Raw genomic sequence first — 19,215 nt, forward strand, 5'->3', positions numbered from 1 at the left:
TTGACTTTTACTAAACAGATAGTCAACTCTGATTTTCAAGTCTGATCCTGTTTTAATTCTTCCCATGTGTTCTTTGACTAAGTCCCTGGAGTGATACATGTTTGCCTTTGCATTTTTACTATCTTGAGAGGGGGACAGATAATAAAAACATCAGTTGGGAGGGTGAAAAAAAAAGTAGAATAGTAAGAGAAAGAATAATGAATGTGCTCTTCCTCTGAGATACAATTGAAGTCAAGAAGCAATTCACACAAAGGTTTGAAGGAATAACTTTTCCAGATAGAGAGGCCAGCAAGTGAAAAGGCTCTTGGATAAGAATGTGCCTGATGTTGTCTGGAAACAGCAAGAAGTCCTTGCTGGCTGGAACAGAGAGGCAGGGGGAAATTGTAGATGAGGCCCCTGAGAAATAACCAGGGGCTATGTCACATAGTGCCTTGCAGAAAATGGTGAAGACTCTGTCTTTTATTCCAGTTATGAGTCTTATGATTTATTTGAAATGAAAGGTAGAATTTAAATATTTGGGAATTATTAGGAAAGATGCAAGATTTTTAGAAATGTAGTGACACCTCCACCAAAGGAGAAGGGTTTCTTCATGGCCCTGTGCTCTTATATGGGACTAGAAGTTTGTGATAAAAGTCAATACGTTGATCATTCTTGATAGAAGTATTTCAGTTAGTGATGTTTTGCTATTAATAAAGGTAATCCATAGTTTGCTTTGAATAATTGCATATCTCATGCTATTTATTTCTGTCTTCCTATTTTAAAATAATTCTATGATGAGTCATGTTCTTGGTCCAATAAATAATTCCTTGAAAGTAATTTCTCTTGATTAGAATCAAATTAACTGTTTTAAGATAATTTAGTACATTTTAAAGTCATGCTTCAGCACACTAAAAGCAATCTTAATCATACAGAAAATCTAATTATGTATACTAATTGTTATTAGGTAATTATATCAGTAACGTGAGAAACTGTCAATGTGAGTCTCAGAAAAAGATTATTTCATACTCAAAAAATCCTCTACATTTTGTTTTAGTTTATATAATTTAATTTTTATTATTTATAAAATAATGTCACAATAAGGATTTAGGCTTACTTACTTTCAAGAATGGAATGACAGTGAAAAGACTCTGTATTCAATGTTTTATGTGCATATCTCAAATATTTAATTCTTATAATAATCACATGAGGCCAGTGGTAATATTTCCCCATTTTCCAGAAGCAAAAACTGAAGGCCAAAGAGTTAAACAACCTATCGAGGTTTGTAAAACCAATAAATATAAAACTGTGGTTGAAGTCTACTGGGATTTTTTTATTTTGCCAGTTTACCACACTTACAGTTACAGATTTATACCTTTTAGATATCAGTTTTCATTTCAAATAAAGTCACTCCATCCTGTGGTTAAATTACAACCCAAGTAAAGCATTTCTAATAAATAAATGTTATTGAATCATTGAGGCTGGTAGGGGAAAGTAGGATGGTGTGCTCTACAATCCCATTACTGAGAGAATAGCTCAAAGTATGTTTTGTTAATGCCAGTCCAAGTAATATTCCTAAAATAGTAAGATTTTAATGATATATTTTTATAAATGTCCATATAAATTAATGACTAGTTTTCTCATGTCTTGATCCTAAACATTCAGACTTTTATATCCTATGTATATTCAGTTTCAGTGCTTAACCAGTTTTGCTCAGATGTTACTAAATATATTTTTTTGCCATATGGCAAAATTGTAATTATTTATTCTTACAGTTTTTTGATGAAATGGATATTTTTCTGTTGGTTTTATTTCAGTGCTAGTGATGCCATAAAAGGAGAAGGATTGCAAGAAGGTGTAGACTGGCTTCAAGGTACATCATAAAAAACTGCATCTCCAGCCTTTATTTTCTTTCCAGTCACATTTCTGTCCTTTTTTACATTTTATTTTTATTATATCACTGCCTTTTTCCCTCTTGTTTCCATCTATTTCTGCTATCAGAAAATACAATACAGTAAGTATCCAATGCCTTGCTCCATTTACTTCAGTTACATTTTTATGAAGGATTTATTTAAATAAAAAGTACTTATATCAATATACATGAAAACTCTAGAGTATAATTTTAATTTATAGCAATAAGTTTCTGTCAGATCTAGTAATAGAAGCACATTTGAATTTGGGGATAAATTTTAGACCTACTGTCAATAAATTCTTTGTGGCATGTGTCTTTCAAGAGTCATGCTGTACTCCACATATAGCTCCATTTATACATGGCATGTTTCTACAAATTTCATTACTCATATTAGTACTGTATATACTGGTATTCTATTAGTGTTTCTGTATATCACAGTTCTATATGTTATTCATCAAAATAGCCATCACAGTTGGTACAGGCTTACTATACCAGATCTATCGTTTTCCCTAAGGTTACATTGTCTACAAGACACAGGAATGGCCTGAAGCACTGTGACCCACACAGAGAAATAAAACGTGAATGTGCATGAAACCAAGTTCTATAAGTCCTTCTTATTATAGGACCCTGAAGGTCAAGCACAAAAATTTCCATTTTTGAGCAGGACAGGGGATAATTTCTTTTAGGAACCTCCCTGCCCTGAATAAGGGTGAATAATGAGATTAACTTGTTAATTCATGAGCTGTGGTCTTGTGGCTATAAATTTAATTTCTTCTACACATCCTTTTTATTCCAGGTATATGTGATTTTTTTTTTCCTCTACTGTATGTCATGGTGGATCTAAGAGTAGCCTGCTTACCATACATAAAGAGACATAATATTTCTTTAGTTCAACATACTAAATGTATATCTAATAAATATTTGTGTTATTAGTAAAATGTGGCGTTCTAGTTAACTACACAGACTTGTATTTTTGTTTCCCTCTTTTGTGTTTATATAGTCATCATGCCATTTACCATTACACTATAAAGAACCTTCTAGTTACATTTTACAATTAAGTGAAACTTAACTGAGAACCTCTAAAAGTTCTCAGAATCACTAGTGGGATTTTTCTTTGAACCCAACAATTTAGTTTTTCAGACTGTGTAAAGAAGTGATCAAAGTGACCATTTTATGGGACTGATTCCACATAAAACAAATAGATTACAAAGGAACATTCTAGAGAAACATATTTTCAACCTTTATTTCTTATTTTAAGTACTTATTATTGCTCACAGCAGAGATATAGTGTGAATGGAAACCCACAATTGTTCATAATAAAAAATACAAAGCACAGTATTTAACTGAAAATAAGTGATGGTCATCCGGATTTTAAATTGTACATCTTTTTATTTTGTCTGTAACAATAAGGCCACTAGGTGTCAGTAGTGATCCAACATCACAATGCCACTTGCCAACTCTAATCTAATTTTGTCATTGATATTTCTTTGTATCTTAACTCCCGAATCTTTATAAGAAGGATACATTATTGAAAAAAAAAGTTGTGCCCTTGTGTTGCCATAGTATTTTATGTAAACTTTACAATTCTCTGCAAGGTAAGTAGTAGTATCCCCATTTTATGTGGGCAGCAGGATGTAGAAGTAAAAAACACTTGGACTTCTGAGTCTGTCAGATATAGTCTACTACTTGTTAATTATTAGCTAATATCTTTATATTATACAGATAATTTTCCTCATCTATAAAATTAAAAAAAATATCCAAAATTGCCATACAGATTAAATGAAATGCTCTATGTATTAAAGTGCCTAGCTTAAGAAAGCACTCAAAGAATGTTCAGTTTATCCTTTTATGTAAGTTCTCTGTTTAACAGAAGAGGAAACTTAGTATGCAAATTTAAAACTATATCAGTTTGGTTTTGAGTAGGAGATCCTTTGTTCATAATTTCTATGTTATAGTAAATAGTTTATATTTTTGATGCTCCTGTCTTTGGATTTGAAAACAGGTAAAAATCTACTTTGCAAAATAAGTAGCAGTAAATTTAGGAAACTAGTCTGTGCCTCTTCTTGTTAACTTACTATCAAGAAGTTTTTCTGTAAATCTTTGAAAGATGTTCTGAACTTAAATCTCTTCATTTTCCTTGCAAAATTCTGAAATTTCCTAACATCGTAAACAAGAAGGCTCTGGTTCATTTTGGACCAATTTAATTTTATTATTTTAAATTTAAGGTTGAAAAACTGAGGATAAAGTATTAAATGACACATTTTGTGCCATGATTCTATTCTCTTTTGGAGGGATTGTCAATTACGGCCCAAAGACAAGATGCCATAAGTAGACTATTAAGTATTTTTTAAAACCACCAGAGGATATATAGAAACTATCGCAGAAGTGTAAGTTGTTTTCTAGCTCCGAAACTTAAGTATTTATGAAAAAACAAAACATCATTCCACATGACTCATGAAACTTATTAACTGAGTCACTTTATCATATGGGAAAAGTTTATAATGCTTCCAGTTTTTATATAAGAATTTTATAAACTGTGTATAGGGACATTCCATTGAAAAGCCAAGGATTGAACACAGTTTCATCCCCTCTTCAAATCTCACTAAGAGTGAAGAGACTGAGGACAAAAATAATGGGAGTGACAAAAATGGTAACCAAATTTTGAAGCCAAATATGTGATGAATATTGAATAACTTAACAGACTTGAGAGAGTGGAATTCTAAGCTAGCACTGGCTGCTGCTGCTGCTAAGTCACTTCAGTCGTGTCCGACTCTGTGCGATCCCACAGACAGCAGCCCACCAGGCTCCCCCGTCCCTGGGATTCTCCAGACAAGAACACTGGAGTGGGTTGCCATTTCCTTCTCCAATGCATGAAAGTGAAAAGTGAAAGGGAAGTCACTCAGTCGTGTCCTACTCTTAGTGACCCCATGGACTGCAGCCTACCAGGCTCCTGCGTCCATGGGATTTTCCAGGCAAGAGTACTGGAGTGGGTTGCCATTGCCTTCTCCAAAGCTAGCACTGGAGAAAGCTGGAAACCGTCCTAATTTACATTGCAGATCTCTTCAAAGGCTCAGGAATTGATGGAAATTAGAAATAAGGATGAGGTGAGACTGAAAGGAGATGCACAGGTATACCTCTGTGCCCCAGAAGAAGATTGAAGGTTCATTCTTTGCAGAAAGTCGCACAGTATCTCTGGAGTGGAGAACTCTGAGCACAACTGTGTGTTGGAATGGTAAACTGAAAATGAATAAATGGAAGTTTCATATTGAAGATTATAACCATGTTCTGCTTTCTCCTGATTCTCCTAGAAGACACTGGCAATAGGTAGAAGATAAAAAGCCAGCTTTGAGGAGTCAGACCAGCTAAGAGAAAAGTTCTAAAGGTGTTAACCATTAGAAATTCTCAAGGAAATGGCCTAGCTGTACACTAGGATGAAGATTACTTTTGACAAGCCTCACACCTGTAATGAAATTCCAGTCAACTTTATAGTGTTCACTTATACATATGAGAAGATAGCAAAGTATTGCCAAGTATTTGAAGACAAAACATTAGGAATTATGGAGCAAAAGAAAAAGTTTGCAAAAAGACTATTTAGGGAGAACATTTCAAAACACTATTCAAGTAGCCTCAAAGAGATAAAAGAATATTACTTTCATGAATATGACAAGAATACTAATTGAAAAAAAATGAGTTCTTGAAAAATAATAATAGATTAGTAGAAATGGTTGGATGACATCACCAACTCAATGGACATGAACTTGAGCAAGCTCTAGGAGATGGTAAAGGACAGGGAAACCTGGCATGCTGCAGTCCATGGGGTCGCAAAAAGTTGAACATGACTGAGTGACTGGACAACAAGTAGAAATGGAAAACTCAGTCAAAAGAAGATAAAATAGAGACATTCTCTAAGAAAGTACGAAAAAGACAATGGGGGGAGAAAAGATAAAGTAAGGAGTCATTTATGAGGCCCAAAATCCTAGTAGGAATTTCTAAAAGAGAACAGAGAAAATAATGGAAAGTCATCAAATCATAAAACATTATTTTCCAGAACTGAATGATGAGTTTTTAGTTATAAGACCCCTTTAGAGCCCAAGGCGGTGGATGAAAATATTCGCACACCAAAGTGCATCATTAAAATCAACACTGAAGATGGTAGAAAATTCACCATATTTCCTGAGAGGAAAATAAGGGATTTCATCAGAAGATTTCCTTAGATAAGGAAACAAAGTAGCATCAGACTTCTCACCAGCAACACTTGGAAGCAGTGCCTGGAAAAATCTAAGGAGAAAATAATATTCTCAGGCAGTATCAGTGTATTGTAACTGTAGAGAATTAAGATATCATCAGCCATGTAAAGTCTCAAGAGTTCACTTTCTATACAGTTTATTAATACTAAAGTAGCCACAGAGGTATACTTGTCAAAAACAAAGGAATAAAGCAGGAAAAATAAGGTACCATGAGATAGGGAAGTCTGCATAAGAAAGTTGGGAAGGAACCCCTAGGTTGATAGTAGAGATCCTAGAGTTATAATGAAAGATCCCATATGAAAATACCTGGACGAGCATGGAGAACAGCTGGTCAGATGAAAGAGTCTGCACAAGACTATAATGGAGAGTTCTTCAAGAAAGTGAAGATGATAGACCAGTTTTATGCCTCATACTAGTAAAGCCTGAAACGGTGTGAAAGTAGTGGATTGAAGTATAATGTTAGTTACATTTTTAAAAAGGCAGAGTTAGGGATGAAAAGCAATTATTCACTGCAGGGAAAACAAAATATAGTAGAAGAAAGGAAAAGTAACTGAAGTGTATCCCTTGTCCCAGCTGTGAGTAGCATTCACATAAAACATTACTGTTTTAGGAAAATGGGAGTATTGGAAGCATGAGGGTGGCAGAAGATGGTGTACAAATGTGTGAGAGCTGAAGCCCTGTGTTACATTGAATTCAATAAGTAATGATAAAAGCATATTATTTAGAGATACAGAGGTAATCACCTAAAAAGGAGTTGGAAGTAGTTGCCTGTGAAGGGAGAAAGAAGGGATGAGGCAAGGGACTGATTTTTTAATACAAGCCTCGTAGAACTAGTTGAGTCTAATTGGGTGCATGTACAGTGACAAAAACTATAATATGAATTGTGCTTTTAAAAAAAGCAGTTGTATGCATGGGTTTATACCTATTGTTATGGATTTGTCTTTGATTACTTTAGAAAGTAGATTTTGCCCTATAGAGACTAATAATTTTTTGTTTGGTTTTTGTTATCAGATCAGATCCAGGCTGTGAAGACATGAAAAAATAGTATTTGGAAACCTCAACAGTTTTCAATTGAAGAAATATATATTAAGGCAAACTGAATACTTTACGTTTTTTAAAGGTGTCTTTACACCTAAGAATACTTTATAATCTTCTACTTGCATTTATGGACTCTTAATGAGGTTTTTAAGAAGATAGGACTTCAGGTATGCTAATCTGGCCATTAATTATATCAAAACTAAATCTTCCCCCCCAAAGAGCTCCCTCCCTAGATTTATCAACTTCTTGGTAAAGGTCTACATTTGATTGTAATTAGAATGTTTATAAAGTCAGTTATCTCAGTACCCCATCATGATTAATGATATCTTTAATGCATTTTATTTTTTAATTGTCCCAAAGTATAGTTTATGATATGACTTTGTAGTATGATGTGCTTGTGAAAAAGAACTTTATTTATCAGGGTCCTTGGGTAAATTAATATATATTAAAGCTTTACTATATGTCACCATCAACATAACCTAAAATGTAATGTATCAAGTAGTGTGCTTTGTATGCCAAAAAGAATAATGCTGTGTTAATATGGCATTTGGTGTTTTACTGTCAAACATTTGCAAATTATCTGAGACCAAGTTAAACAGAATTCATTTATTCAGTGAATACATGTGAAATATCTCTGTATCTGTACTAGTTTGGCATTGTCCTAGGCAATGGTGATGTAAATAAAACATGTTGCTTATCCTCAGAGAACTTAAAAGATAATGAGGGGAAATTTGAGAATCTTTTCATACATAGTGTCTAATTTATTTAATTGGCTGAATGAAAATATTGCATATTAAGATTAATTATTGCAGTTGATTTTTTTCTTTCTTCCTTTAAATTGTGTCCAGTTTACTGTGGTACTTTGTTAAAATAGACTGTGACTCATAAACTATGATTTTCTTGTGCATGAACTGCTGCAAAAATATTCTTTAGAATTTTAAACATACTTCTGCCATCTACTGTTTGCAAATTGTGTTGCTTCTCACAACTTAGAGACTACTTGAAATTGTAAACACTAAATAGAAGCATTTGTTTTTAATCAATCACTGGGGAACTGTGGATAGAGCAGTAGTGTAAATCCTGAAAAATATTCCATATAAAGGAAAACTAATATACAGTATGTAGCATCTTAAATATCCTTAGCTGTGAAAATGAAAGAAACAGAAGGTAAAAGGTAAGTGAATAATAAAGGTATATTACAGTGACTACAGTAGTGGCATGTTTCACAGAGATTTGTATATAATAATTTTAAAGCTATAGTAAAAATTCTATAATCCAGTTTCTCTTAGTCCAGAAGTCCCAGTGATTTGAAATTTGGCAAATTGAAAATTACCCAAACTATTCCCATTGGAAAGCCAGCATTTTAGCTAGCTTGCCAACTTCTCATAAATGGTTTTGATGAGGATACAAAGTGAGTTTCATTAATCTAGAGTTGCTTCAAATATAAAAAAGATGTGAAGGTGAAAACACTGCAATTCAACAAAAAAACTGATACGCTATAACTATTTTAGGAGGATGGAAAAAGTGGTGGTGCAAGAGAATTCAAATCCTTACCTACCATAAGGTAACAATAATAATAGCTATCATTGTATTTTGAGCAAAATATTATTACACGTATGGTATTTTGTGTCATATAATCCTGATAATAACCTTATGTAGTAGATTCTAGTATTTGTTTTATAGACAAGGAAAGGACCTAAAAATGTTACTTGTTTAAGATCACAGAGCTAAATGGTGGTTCTGGGATTCAGAACAAAACAATCTGTTTAAAATAGATGATTCAAGAGCTAAGAGTAATACTGATTTTAGAAATATAGAGATATCTGTCATAAGAATAGCTAAAAGGATAGGAAAGTCTTTGCTGGGGTGGGAGAATAGGATGGGTGTGGAGGAGGTCATGGACAAAGGACTACTGCTTTACTTATTTATTTTTGCTTTTTGTTTGTTTCAAGTCTGTTTAACACTTCAAATTTTAAACTGGGCAGAAATGACTATGATAAGAATAATTCTTAAAACTATGTTAATACTGAGCTAATTAGTATTCCACAAACTACAGTAGTTCATACCTATACAAATACATAGAAGAAGGTACTGACTGTTTCCTTTGTTTCCGTAATCTCCAAATCTAGTTTATAAGCATCTTTTCATACTCTGTTTTCATCCTTTCGTACTCTGTTGGGCTTTAGTGGTCACAGCATGCCATATAAGTGTAAATACACTGAGGGTATTGCATTTGTATTTAACATATTATGCAATTAAAATGTATTTAGGCTAAAGCAAGGTTTTTTTATGTTTAGACATCATTGTGTTACAAAAATTAATTCATTATGCTCTACGTTTCAATATGACACCTCATAAAATGTTGAAAAGTTAGCCTATTGTATATTTTGCATTTAAATGTTTGTAATGTGGCCCTATTCAGCCTGTGCCTTATAAATCACAAAAGAGCTGCGTTGTGTATATTTTTCATTTGTAGGTTGTCTGCTAAAAATTATGAATTCTGATTATTTATTTTTTTTCCTTTGAAATTTTCAGCCCACCATGTTGTAATTTCTATAAATATATGCAGTTACCCTTGAGAAAACTTAAGGCAAATACATCCTGCACGTAACTCTGGTAAATTAAAATACTGTGCATTTTAACTGACTCAGTGCATATTTTCTGCTTTCTGATTATTCCTTCTTTGTTGTTGTTCAGTCACTAAGTGGTGCCTGACTCTTTTCAACCCCATGGACTGCAGCATGCCAGGCTTCCCTGTCCTTCATTGTCTCCTGGAATTTGCTCAAACTCATGTCCATAGAGTCGGAGATGCCATCTAACTGTCTCATCCTCTACCACCCCCTTTTTTTCTTGCCCTCAGTCTTTCCTAGCATCAGGTTCTCTTCTAATGAGTAAGCTCCTCGCATCAGGTGGTCATTCGATTTTAATGCCACACTTGGCTGCTTCATGGACATAGAGTGTTAAGCTTTTTTTCTGATGATTTGGAATAAATCACAAAGAACAAATTAAATTCTTTTCCAAATTTCAATTTAGCATGTGATGCTAGAAGTCATAGAGGAACAGTAGGTTAGAACTATAGTAGTAATAATAAACATTATATATGTCTTTAATATTTTATATGTGTGCCAGGCACTAAGCACTTTACATATACGTATTAATTCATATTTAATCCTCGTAACAACTCTGTAAGGTAAATGCATTTACTTCTATTATGTTGATCACAGATGAACAAACTACTGTTCTATTTTTGTATGGCTCTTGAGCTAATAATGGTTTTAAATATTTTTTAAATATAAGTTTTACACTTACATTTTTAAAGAGTTGTTTTTTATTTAAGGAGCAACATATTTTTTATTTAAGAAGCAAAATTTTACGTTTTGTGACCTGCAAAACATAAAATTATTTACTGTCTGGGGCTTTGCATAAAATCTTTGCCGACCGCTATTGTAGATGACGAAGGTGAGGCAGAGGAAGTTAAGTAGCTTGCCTATGATCCCACTGCAAATAAACAGAGGACTCCAGATTTTGAGTCTAGACTAAATTGTCCCCATAATTTGTGTTCTTAATCTCTGCAAGCCTTCTCAGAAAGCTAAAAATCATTCTAAAATGAAATGAAGCAACTTAAAATTACTTCTTTTTTAAAAGAATTATTTTTGGGTGTGCTGGGCGCTGCGCTTGGGCTTTCTCTAGTTGTGGTGTGTGGGCTTCTTACTACAGTGGCTTTACTTGTTGCAGAGCATGGGCTGTAGACCTTGCTGGCTTCAGTGGTTGTGAGGCTTGTGCTTAGTTGCCCCACGTGTTCTCTGCCTTGGCAGGCATATTCTCAACCACTGGACCATCAGGGAAGTCCTACTTCTTAAATAATTATACTAAAGGTGAACAATTAGTTGCAAATGGCTGAAAAGTAATGCCCTTTTTAAATTTTTAAGTTAGTTATTTGTTGTTTATCAGCAGGCAGATTCTTTACACTGGACCACCAGAGAAGTTCTGAAAGTGATGCTCTTTGAAACCCTTCTGTGGCCCCCCTACCAGTTATACTGATGTCCTGATCTTCTGAAGTCTTTTTTCCTTCCTTTTCTTTAAAACGGTGTCAAACAGATGGGGCAAATTCTGAAATATCAGGCATGTTAAAGTTGCAAAGTTTATTCACACAGATTATCCCCAAGCATCTGATTTGGACTTCTAGATTTCTCAAGTTTACCAACATTTTGAGGTAAATGATAACTAGTGGAACCTGGCAAGTTACAGTCCATGGGGTCACAGAGTTGGACACTACTGAACAACTTTCATTCCATGTATAAAATATTAATGAGATAGAGTTATGTTTCCAATTACGGATAATCATTAATGTTGGAGTTAAAGCCAATTTCACATTTAAGCTCTATTTTCTTAGGCTCAGTGTAGTGTGTGTGCATGTGTATGTATCAGAATGCATATCTAAAGGTCATAGGAAGCTCTCAGTTCACTCACAGTAGTGATCGTTAACTTTTTCCCCAAGGCTTTCTGGGGCAGGTTTAACATCCTACAGATATGTTATCCTTTCTGTGTTGTGGGTTTGTGTGTGTTTTTTTTTCTTTGTTGTTTTTTGATACTGTTAAATTTGATACACCAGCTCTTGCCATTTCTGGAAACTTTTACTGCATTTTTTTTAGTTACTGGATTGTAAGTATCTCGAATACTGTCCACTCATTCAGTGAGTTTAATTTCTAGATTCACATAATATCTCTGATTATCCCTTTTTACATTGTTAAACCCTCATACTGTAAATAATTTTATTTCATTTATGCATAGGAGGACAAAATTTTTAGAGAATAAATAGTTTTCAAGACCCTGTGTCAACATGGTGTCTTGTTAATGTTAAAATCTGGTTTTCTATTTGAAATGTATCTTAGCACAGAATTTTTTTTTTAATATTAATGCTATGTTTGCTGACTAAAACCCTGTGTGTGTCTCTATAAAGGTAAGAGGCAATATTTTTCTATCAATCAGACTTTCAAATATAACAAGCAGAGCCATCAATAGTTATCACAAAATGTGTCTGTGTGGGAAGTGGGTATAAACTTAAGAAATAAACTGCAGTTCTTTCTTAAATCAGGACAGTTCTGAGGCATCCCCTCCATAGCAAGCAGGCACTAAGTCTTTTTTGTGAATAGGGTTTGCTCTACAGTAGAATAGGATTCAAGGAACAACTATGTCTAAGAAGTCTACAAGTGTATTTTTAAATTTATTTTTATTCATTAATTTATTTATTGGCTGTGCTGGGTCTTCAGTGTTGCATGCAGGCTCTCTCCAGTTGTAGCAAGTGGGGGCTACTCTCTGGTTACAATGCATGGGCTTCACATTGCAGTGGCTTCACTTGTTGTGGAGCATGGACTCTAGAGGACATGGGCTTCAGTAGTTGTAGTGCATGGTCTTAGTTGCCCTGTGACATGTGGAATCTTCCTGGACCAGGGATTGAACCCATGTGCCCTGCATTGGCAGGCAGATTCTTAGCACTGGACTACAAGGAAGTCTGGTATTTTCTTTTAATGTAAGAGAATTACTGTGCCACAAAGAACACTTTATTTAAACATTTTATAGTACTCTGCATTTAACTTAATAGATCCATTAGATTTATTTAAATATCTGTCTTATGTATCCTACCTTCCAGAAGCAAACTGAGGAAGAGTTTCTACATCCTATGGTCACTTCATAAGAAAATGAAAAACCAAAATGCTAAGAAGGTCTTTTTCTAAGGAAACCTTGTAATTATGCAGTTAACTCAAGGTTTTTTCCCATCTTTTTTCCTTTAGCTTTGCTTCAAGTTGTTCTTTAGAAAGCATAAGTTAATATTGATATATATGTATTTATTAAGATAATCCTCTAATCAACTACAATCAGAAAAAAATAGTGTAACTGCAAGTGTAAACTCTCTAATTATAAAGGAGGAATCCAAATTCATACCTGTTCTTCCTCCTTACAGAATATTGTATGGTATTGGAGGTGGCAGTGGTGCCCTCGTTAAAACTTAGGTCTGGGCTAACTCTCAGGAAAATCATGATTTCAGATTGCTTCAAAGTCCTTGTAGCTATCATGGAATAGATAGCTCTCTAGTAGTACATTTGCTGATTTCAGTAAACCAGGGTCACACTCTGGAAGCCAGAATGTGAACACATTAGGGATTGACATGGTTCTGCCTAATAATGTCTTTTCAGACATACATACCCAGGTCAGTGGGTGCCCAGAATGCTACTGGAGATCAGTGGAGAAATAACTCCAGAAAGAATGAAGGGATGGAGACAAAGCAAAAACAATACCCAGTTGTAGATGTGACTGGTGATAGAAGCAAGGTCCGATGCTGTAAAGAGCAATATTGTATAGGAACCTGGAAGGTCAGGTCCATGAATCAAGGCAAATTGGAAGTGGTCAAACAGGAAATGACAAGAGTGAACGTCGACATTCTAGGAATTGGCAAGCTAAAATGGACCGGAATGGATGAATTTAACTCAGATGACCATTATATCTACTACTGTGGGCAGGAATCCCTTAGAAGAAATGGAGTAGCCATCATGGTCAACAAGAGAGTCCGAAATGTGGCACTTGGATGCAATCTCTAAAACGACAGAATGATCTCTGTTCATTTCCAAGGCAAACCATTCAATATCACGGTAATCCAAGTCTATGCCCCAACCAGTAACGCTGAAGAAGCTGAAGTTGAACGGTTTTATGAAGACCTACAAGACCTTTTAGAACTCACACCCAAAAAAGATATCCTTTTCATTATAGGGGACTGGAATGTAAAAGCAGGAAGTCAAGAAATACCTGGAGTAACAGGCAAATTTGGCCTTAGAATATGGAATGAAGCAGGGCAAAGACTAATCGACTTTTGCCAAGAAAATGCACTGGTCATAGCAAACACCCACTTCCAACAACACAAGAGAAGACTCTACACATGGACATCACCAGATGGTCAACACTGAAATCAGATTGATTATATTCTTTGCAGCCAAAGATGGAGAAGCTCTATACAGTCAACAAAAACAAGACCAGGAGATGACTGTGGCTCAGATCATGAGCTCCTTATTGCCAAATTCAGACTTAATTGAAGAAAGTAGGGAAAACCACTCGACCATTCAGGTATGACCTAAATCAAATCCCTTATGATTATACAGTGGAAGTGAGAAATAGATTTAAGGGACTAGATCTGATAGAGTGCCTGATGAATTATGGACGGAGGTTCATGACATTGTACAGGAGACAGGGATCAAGACCATCCCAATGGAAAAGAAATGCAAAAAAGCAAAATGGCTATCTGAGGAGGCCTTACAAATAGCTGTGAAAAGAAAAGTGAAAAGCCAAAGAGAAAAGGAAAGATATAAGCATCTGAATGCAGAGTTACAAAGAATAGCAAGAAGAGATAAGAAAGCCTTCTTCAGCAATCAGTGCAAAGAAATAGAGGAAAAGAACAGAATGGGAAAGACTACTCTTCAAGAAAATTAGAGATACCAAGGGAATATTTCATGTAAAGATGGGCTCAATAAAGGACAGAAATGCTATGGACCTAACAGAAGCAGAAGGTATTAAGAAGAGGTGGCAAGAATACACAGAAGAACTGTACAAAAAAGATCTTCATGACCCAGATAATCACGATGGTGTGATCACTCACCTAGAACCAGACATCCTGGAATGTGAAGTCAAGTGGGCCTTAGAAAGGATCACTATGAACAAAGCTAGTGGAGGTGATGGAATTCCAGTTGAGCTCTTTCAAATCCTGAAAGATGATACTGCACGCAATATGCCAGCAAATTTGGAAAACTCAGCAGTAACCCCAGGACTGGAAAAGGTCAGTTTTCATTCCAATTCCAAAGAAAGGCAATGCCAAAGAATGTTCAAACTACCACACAGTTGCACTCGTCTTACATGCTAGTAAAGTAATGCTCAAAATTCTCCAAGCCAGGCTTCAGAAATATGTGAACCGTGAACTTCCAGATGTTCAAGCTGGTTTTAGAAAAGGCAGAGGAACCAGAGATCAAATTGCCAACATCCGCTGGATCATGGTAAAAGCAATAGAGTTCCAGAAAAACATCTATTTCTGCTTTATTGACTATGCCAAAGCCTTTGACTGTGTGGATTACAGTAAACTGTGGGAAATTCCAAAAGAGATGGGAATACCAGAGGATCTGACCTGCCTCTTGAGAAACCTATATGCAGGTCAGGAAGCAACAGTTAGAACTGGACATGGAACAACAGACTGGTTCCAAATAGGAACAGGAGTACATCAAGACTATATATTGTCACCCTGCTTATTTAACTTCTATGCAGAGTACATCATGAGAAACGCTGGGCTGGAAGAAGCACAAGCTGGAATCAAGATTGCCGGGAGAAATATCAATAACCTCAGATATGCAGATGACACCACCCTTATGGCAGAAAGTGAAAAGGAACTAAAAAGCCTCTTGATGAAAGTGAAAGTGGAGAGTGACCAAGTTGGCTTAAAGCTCAACATTCAGAAAAGTAAGATCATGGCATCTGGTCCCATCACTTCATGGGAAATAGATGGGGAAACAGTGGATACAGTGTCAGACTTTATTTTTTTAGGCTCCAAAATCACTGCAGATGGTGACTGCAGCCATGAAATTAAAAGACGCTTCTTGGAAGAAAAGTTATGACCAACCCAGATAGCATGTTGAAGAGCAGAGACATTACTTTGCCAAATAAGGTCCATCTAGTCAAGGCTATGGTTTTTCCAGTGGTCATGTATGGATGTGAGAGTTGGACTGTGAAGAAAGCTGAGCGCCAAATAATTGAGGCTTTTGAACTGTGGTGTTGGAGAAGACTCTTGAGAGTCCCTTGGACTACAAGGAGACTCAACCAGTCCATTCTGAAGGAGATCAGCCCTGGGATTTCTTTGGAAGGAATGATGCTAAAGCTGAAACTCCAGTACTTTGGCCACCTCATGCGAAGGGTTGACTCATTGGAAAAGACTGTGATGCTGGGAGGGATTAGGGGCAGGAGGAGAAGGGAACAAGAGAGGATGAGATGGCTGAATGGCATCACGGACTCGATGGACGTGCTTCTGAGTGAACTCCGGGAGTTGGTGAGGCACAGGGAGGCCTGGTGTGCTGCGATTCATGGGGTCACAAAGAGTCAGATACGACTGAGCGACTGAATTGAACTGAACTGCCTAATAATGTAAATCAGACTGTTATGTTTAGAAAAGTTGTTTCATTTTCCTCAAAATTATTCTAGAATTTGACTCAGTACTTATTTTAGAAATGTGTGCATGAGCTTGATTTCAAAGACAAAAATTGTGTTTGAATATTTGAGTCTTTATTCTGTAATCCTTTTTTTAGGAAGCTGATGCATTTCATCTTCCCTTTTTTATACTTCCTAGTCACTCTTGTTTTGAATATCTATCTACTCACTATCTAAGATCCTTTTCTCTACTGTTTTCTAAAGTGTTTTCTGAGCAAGTAGAGAAGTTTCTAGGGTTCTCTATGGAAAGTCTTAACATTTTCTATTTTATTGAACCATATGGCATTGCCATTTTGTCGGCCCAAAGCAGCTGAATGAAAGCTTAGCCTTAACCGAAGGTCACCTGGAAACTTCTAAATGACTTAATTCTTTACTAAGTGTCAAAGCAGACACAACCTAGCCTGGCCCAAAAGGGACCTATGGTTAAACATACAGCCATAGTACTTCATAGTTTTATGCCTCAAACCAAGCCAGTAATCAGAGATGTCTTTTAAGATATATCACTTCAGACACATTTTATGAGCCATTTCAGATTCTCTCAGACTCACCATCTCATTTTAGCTGCCACTGCTTATAGGGGCTAACCAGCTATATGTAGGTGCAGAGGGCCTATTTTTGTTCCCATGTCCCCACCACTACCATTCTAAAACATATATAGCCCAGTAGGGGAACCATTGACAAGTGGGAGACAGAACTAGTGGATAAATTCTTCCCTTTTTTTGTTTTTCCCTTTAATCTTGGACTGTCTTGAGACTCACTATATATAGCTTCTGGGATGAGTCCTCTGACTCTAACAATTAATCATATTTAATAGCATCCAGCTCAGTAATAACTCTTTGTATTGCCACTCCCCTAACTGGCTTAATCCTCCTTTCCCATAACTCTACTTCCTAATAAAATAATGTAAAATCTCTTTACTTCAGCAGTGCCTTCTGAGGAACCCAGGCTATATCCAACAATGTTCTCAAATTTTCATCAGTCACCTATGATAAAATACATGCTGAAGCTTGAGAATTATTCCTCTAGGACTTTTTTCTTTTATACTGGAAGAGAATTGATTAATAATGTTGTGTTAGTGTCAGGTGTAAAGCAAAGTGATGCAGTTATATAAGTATCTATTCTTTTTCAAATTCTTTCCCCTTTAGGTTATTACAGAATATTGAGCAGAGTTCCCTGTGTAATGATAGGTCCTTGTTAGTTGTCTATTTTAAATATAGCAGTGTATACAGGTCAGTCCCAAACTCATAATCTCTCTCTCCCCCACTCCCTTCCCCTGTGGTAACCATAAGTGTGTTCTTTAAGTCTGTGAATCTTTTCTGTTTTGTAAATAAGTTCATTTGTATCATTTTTTTTTAGATTCTGCATATAACCAATGTCATGATACTCATTTTTCTCTGACTTCACTTAGTATGACAATCTCCAGTTCCATCCATGTTGCTGCAGATGGCATTATTTCATTCCTTTTAATGGCTGAGTAATATCCCAATATATATACAGACCGCATCTTTTTTTCTGTCTCTTTTCAGTCTTTTTTTGCTTTCACATTAAACATGGTTTTTGTACATGGTAGAGGAAACAATTTACAAGCCTTCCAATCATTTTTAGTCGAGTGTTCTTTAGGATATATATGAAATATGAGTTTCCTTCTCCCCAACACTCCATGCTAAAAATCGGTTGCTGTTCTGCATTCACCCTAATAAACCATTTGAAAGGAGATAGGCCTAGTTTTGACATCTTTCCAGCCTTCCCCAAGTTTTATCTCCAGACGTTACCCAAATTTTATCTGTCTTTCTTTATTTTTAACTTGATTACTTCTGTTGCTTTCATTTTAAATTGGACTACATCTTTATCCAGTCATCTGTCAATGGACAAGTAGGTTGTTTTCAAAGTCTTGGCTATTGTAAACAGCACTGCAGTTTAATATTGGGGTGCACATATCCTTTCAAACCATGTTTTTCTCCAGATACATGCCCAGGAGTGGGATTGCTGAGCCACGTAGTAGCTCTACTTTTAGTTTTTTAAGAGACCTCCATTCTGTTCTCATAGTGGTTGTACCAATTTACATTCCCAATTTACATTCCAATTTACAACAGGATAAGATAATTCTCTTTTCTCCATACTTTCTACAACATTGTTTGTAGACTTTTTGATGCAGAAATTATTTCTGTCCTCATGAAATTTTAAAATTTATTGGAGTATAATTGCTTTACATTGATGTGTTAGTTGCTACTGTACAGCAAAGTGAATTAGGTATATGTATACCTATATCTCCTCTCTTTTGGATTCTTCCCATTGAGGTTACTACAGAGCATTGAGTAGAATTCCCTGTGCTATACAGTAGGTTCTCATTAGTTATCTGTTTTATACGTAGTAGTGTATATATGTTATCCCATTCTCCCAGTTCATCCCACACACCCCAAGTATCCATGCATACATTCTCTACATCTGTGTTTCTATTTCTGCTTTGCAGGAAAGTTCATTGGTATAACTTTTCAGGATTCCACATATAAGCAATATTATATGATATTTGTTGTTCTCTTTCTTGTTCACTGCACTCTGTATGACAGTCTCTAGGTCCATCCACATCTCTGCAAATAAGTGCAGGGAATTTATTTATACCCTGCATGGTATATATTGTGTCCACATTTCTTGAATGGATGGATATGTAAGCCAATGTGCTGTGTTCAGTCACTCAGTTGTATCCGACTCTTTGCAACCCCATGAACTGTAGCCTGCCAGACTTCTCTGTCCATGGAATTTTCCAGGCAAGAATACTGGAATGGGTTGCCATGCCCTCCTCCAGGGGAT

At 35.6% G+C, this 19,215-nt stretch overlaps 1 protein-coding gene across 4 annotated transcripts in view; it reads left to right on the plus strand.

Moving 5' to 3' along the window:
- Nucleotides 1-19,215, plus strand: part of ARL6 (ARF like GTPase 6) — a 54,570-nt gene that overhangs the window by 25,795 nt on the left and 9,560 nt on the right. The window contains exons 7-10 of one of the 4 annotated variants that reach the window (XR_011248717.1): nucleotides 1,794-1,849; nucleotides 7,147-7,340; nucleotides 8,685-8,737; nucleotides 9,709-9,815. Coding sequence is in view for 1 of the 4 variants with exons in the window: in XM_069550642.1 (XP_069406743.1) it covers nucleotides 1,794-1,849; nucleotides 7,147-7,172 (82 nt within the window). In the remaining 3 variants the exon portion in view is untranslated. Of the gene's footprint in view, nucleotides 1-1,793; nucleotides 1,850-7,146; nucleotides 7,977-8,684; nucleotides 9,816-19,215 lie in introns of those variants that run through there. The other 3 variants (XR_011248718.1, XR_011248716.1, XM_069550642.1) reach the window with 3 other exon arrangements.

The sequence above is a fragment of the Ovis canadensis genome, chromosome 1, assembly GCF_042477335.2.
Source record: "Ovis canadensis isolate MfBH-ARS-UI-01 breed Bighorn chromosome 1, ARS-UI_OviCan_v2, whole genome shotgun sequence".
Lineage (NCBI taxonomy): Eukaryota > Metazoa > Chordata > Mammalia > Artiodactyla > Bovidae > Ovis > Ovis canadensis.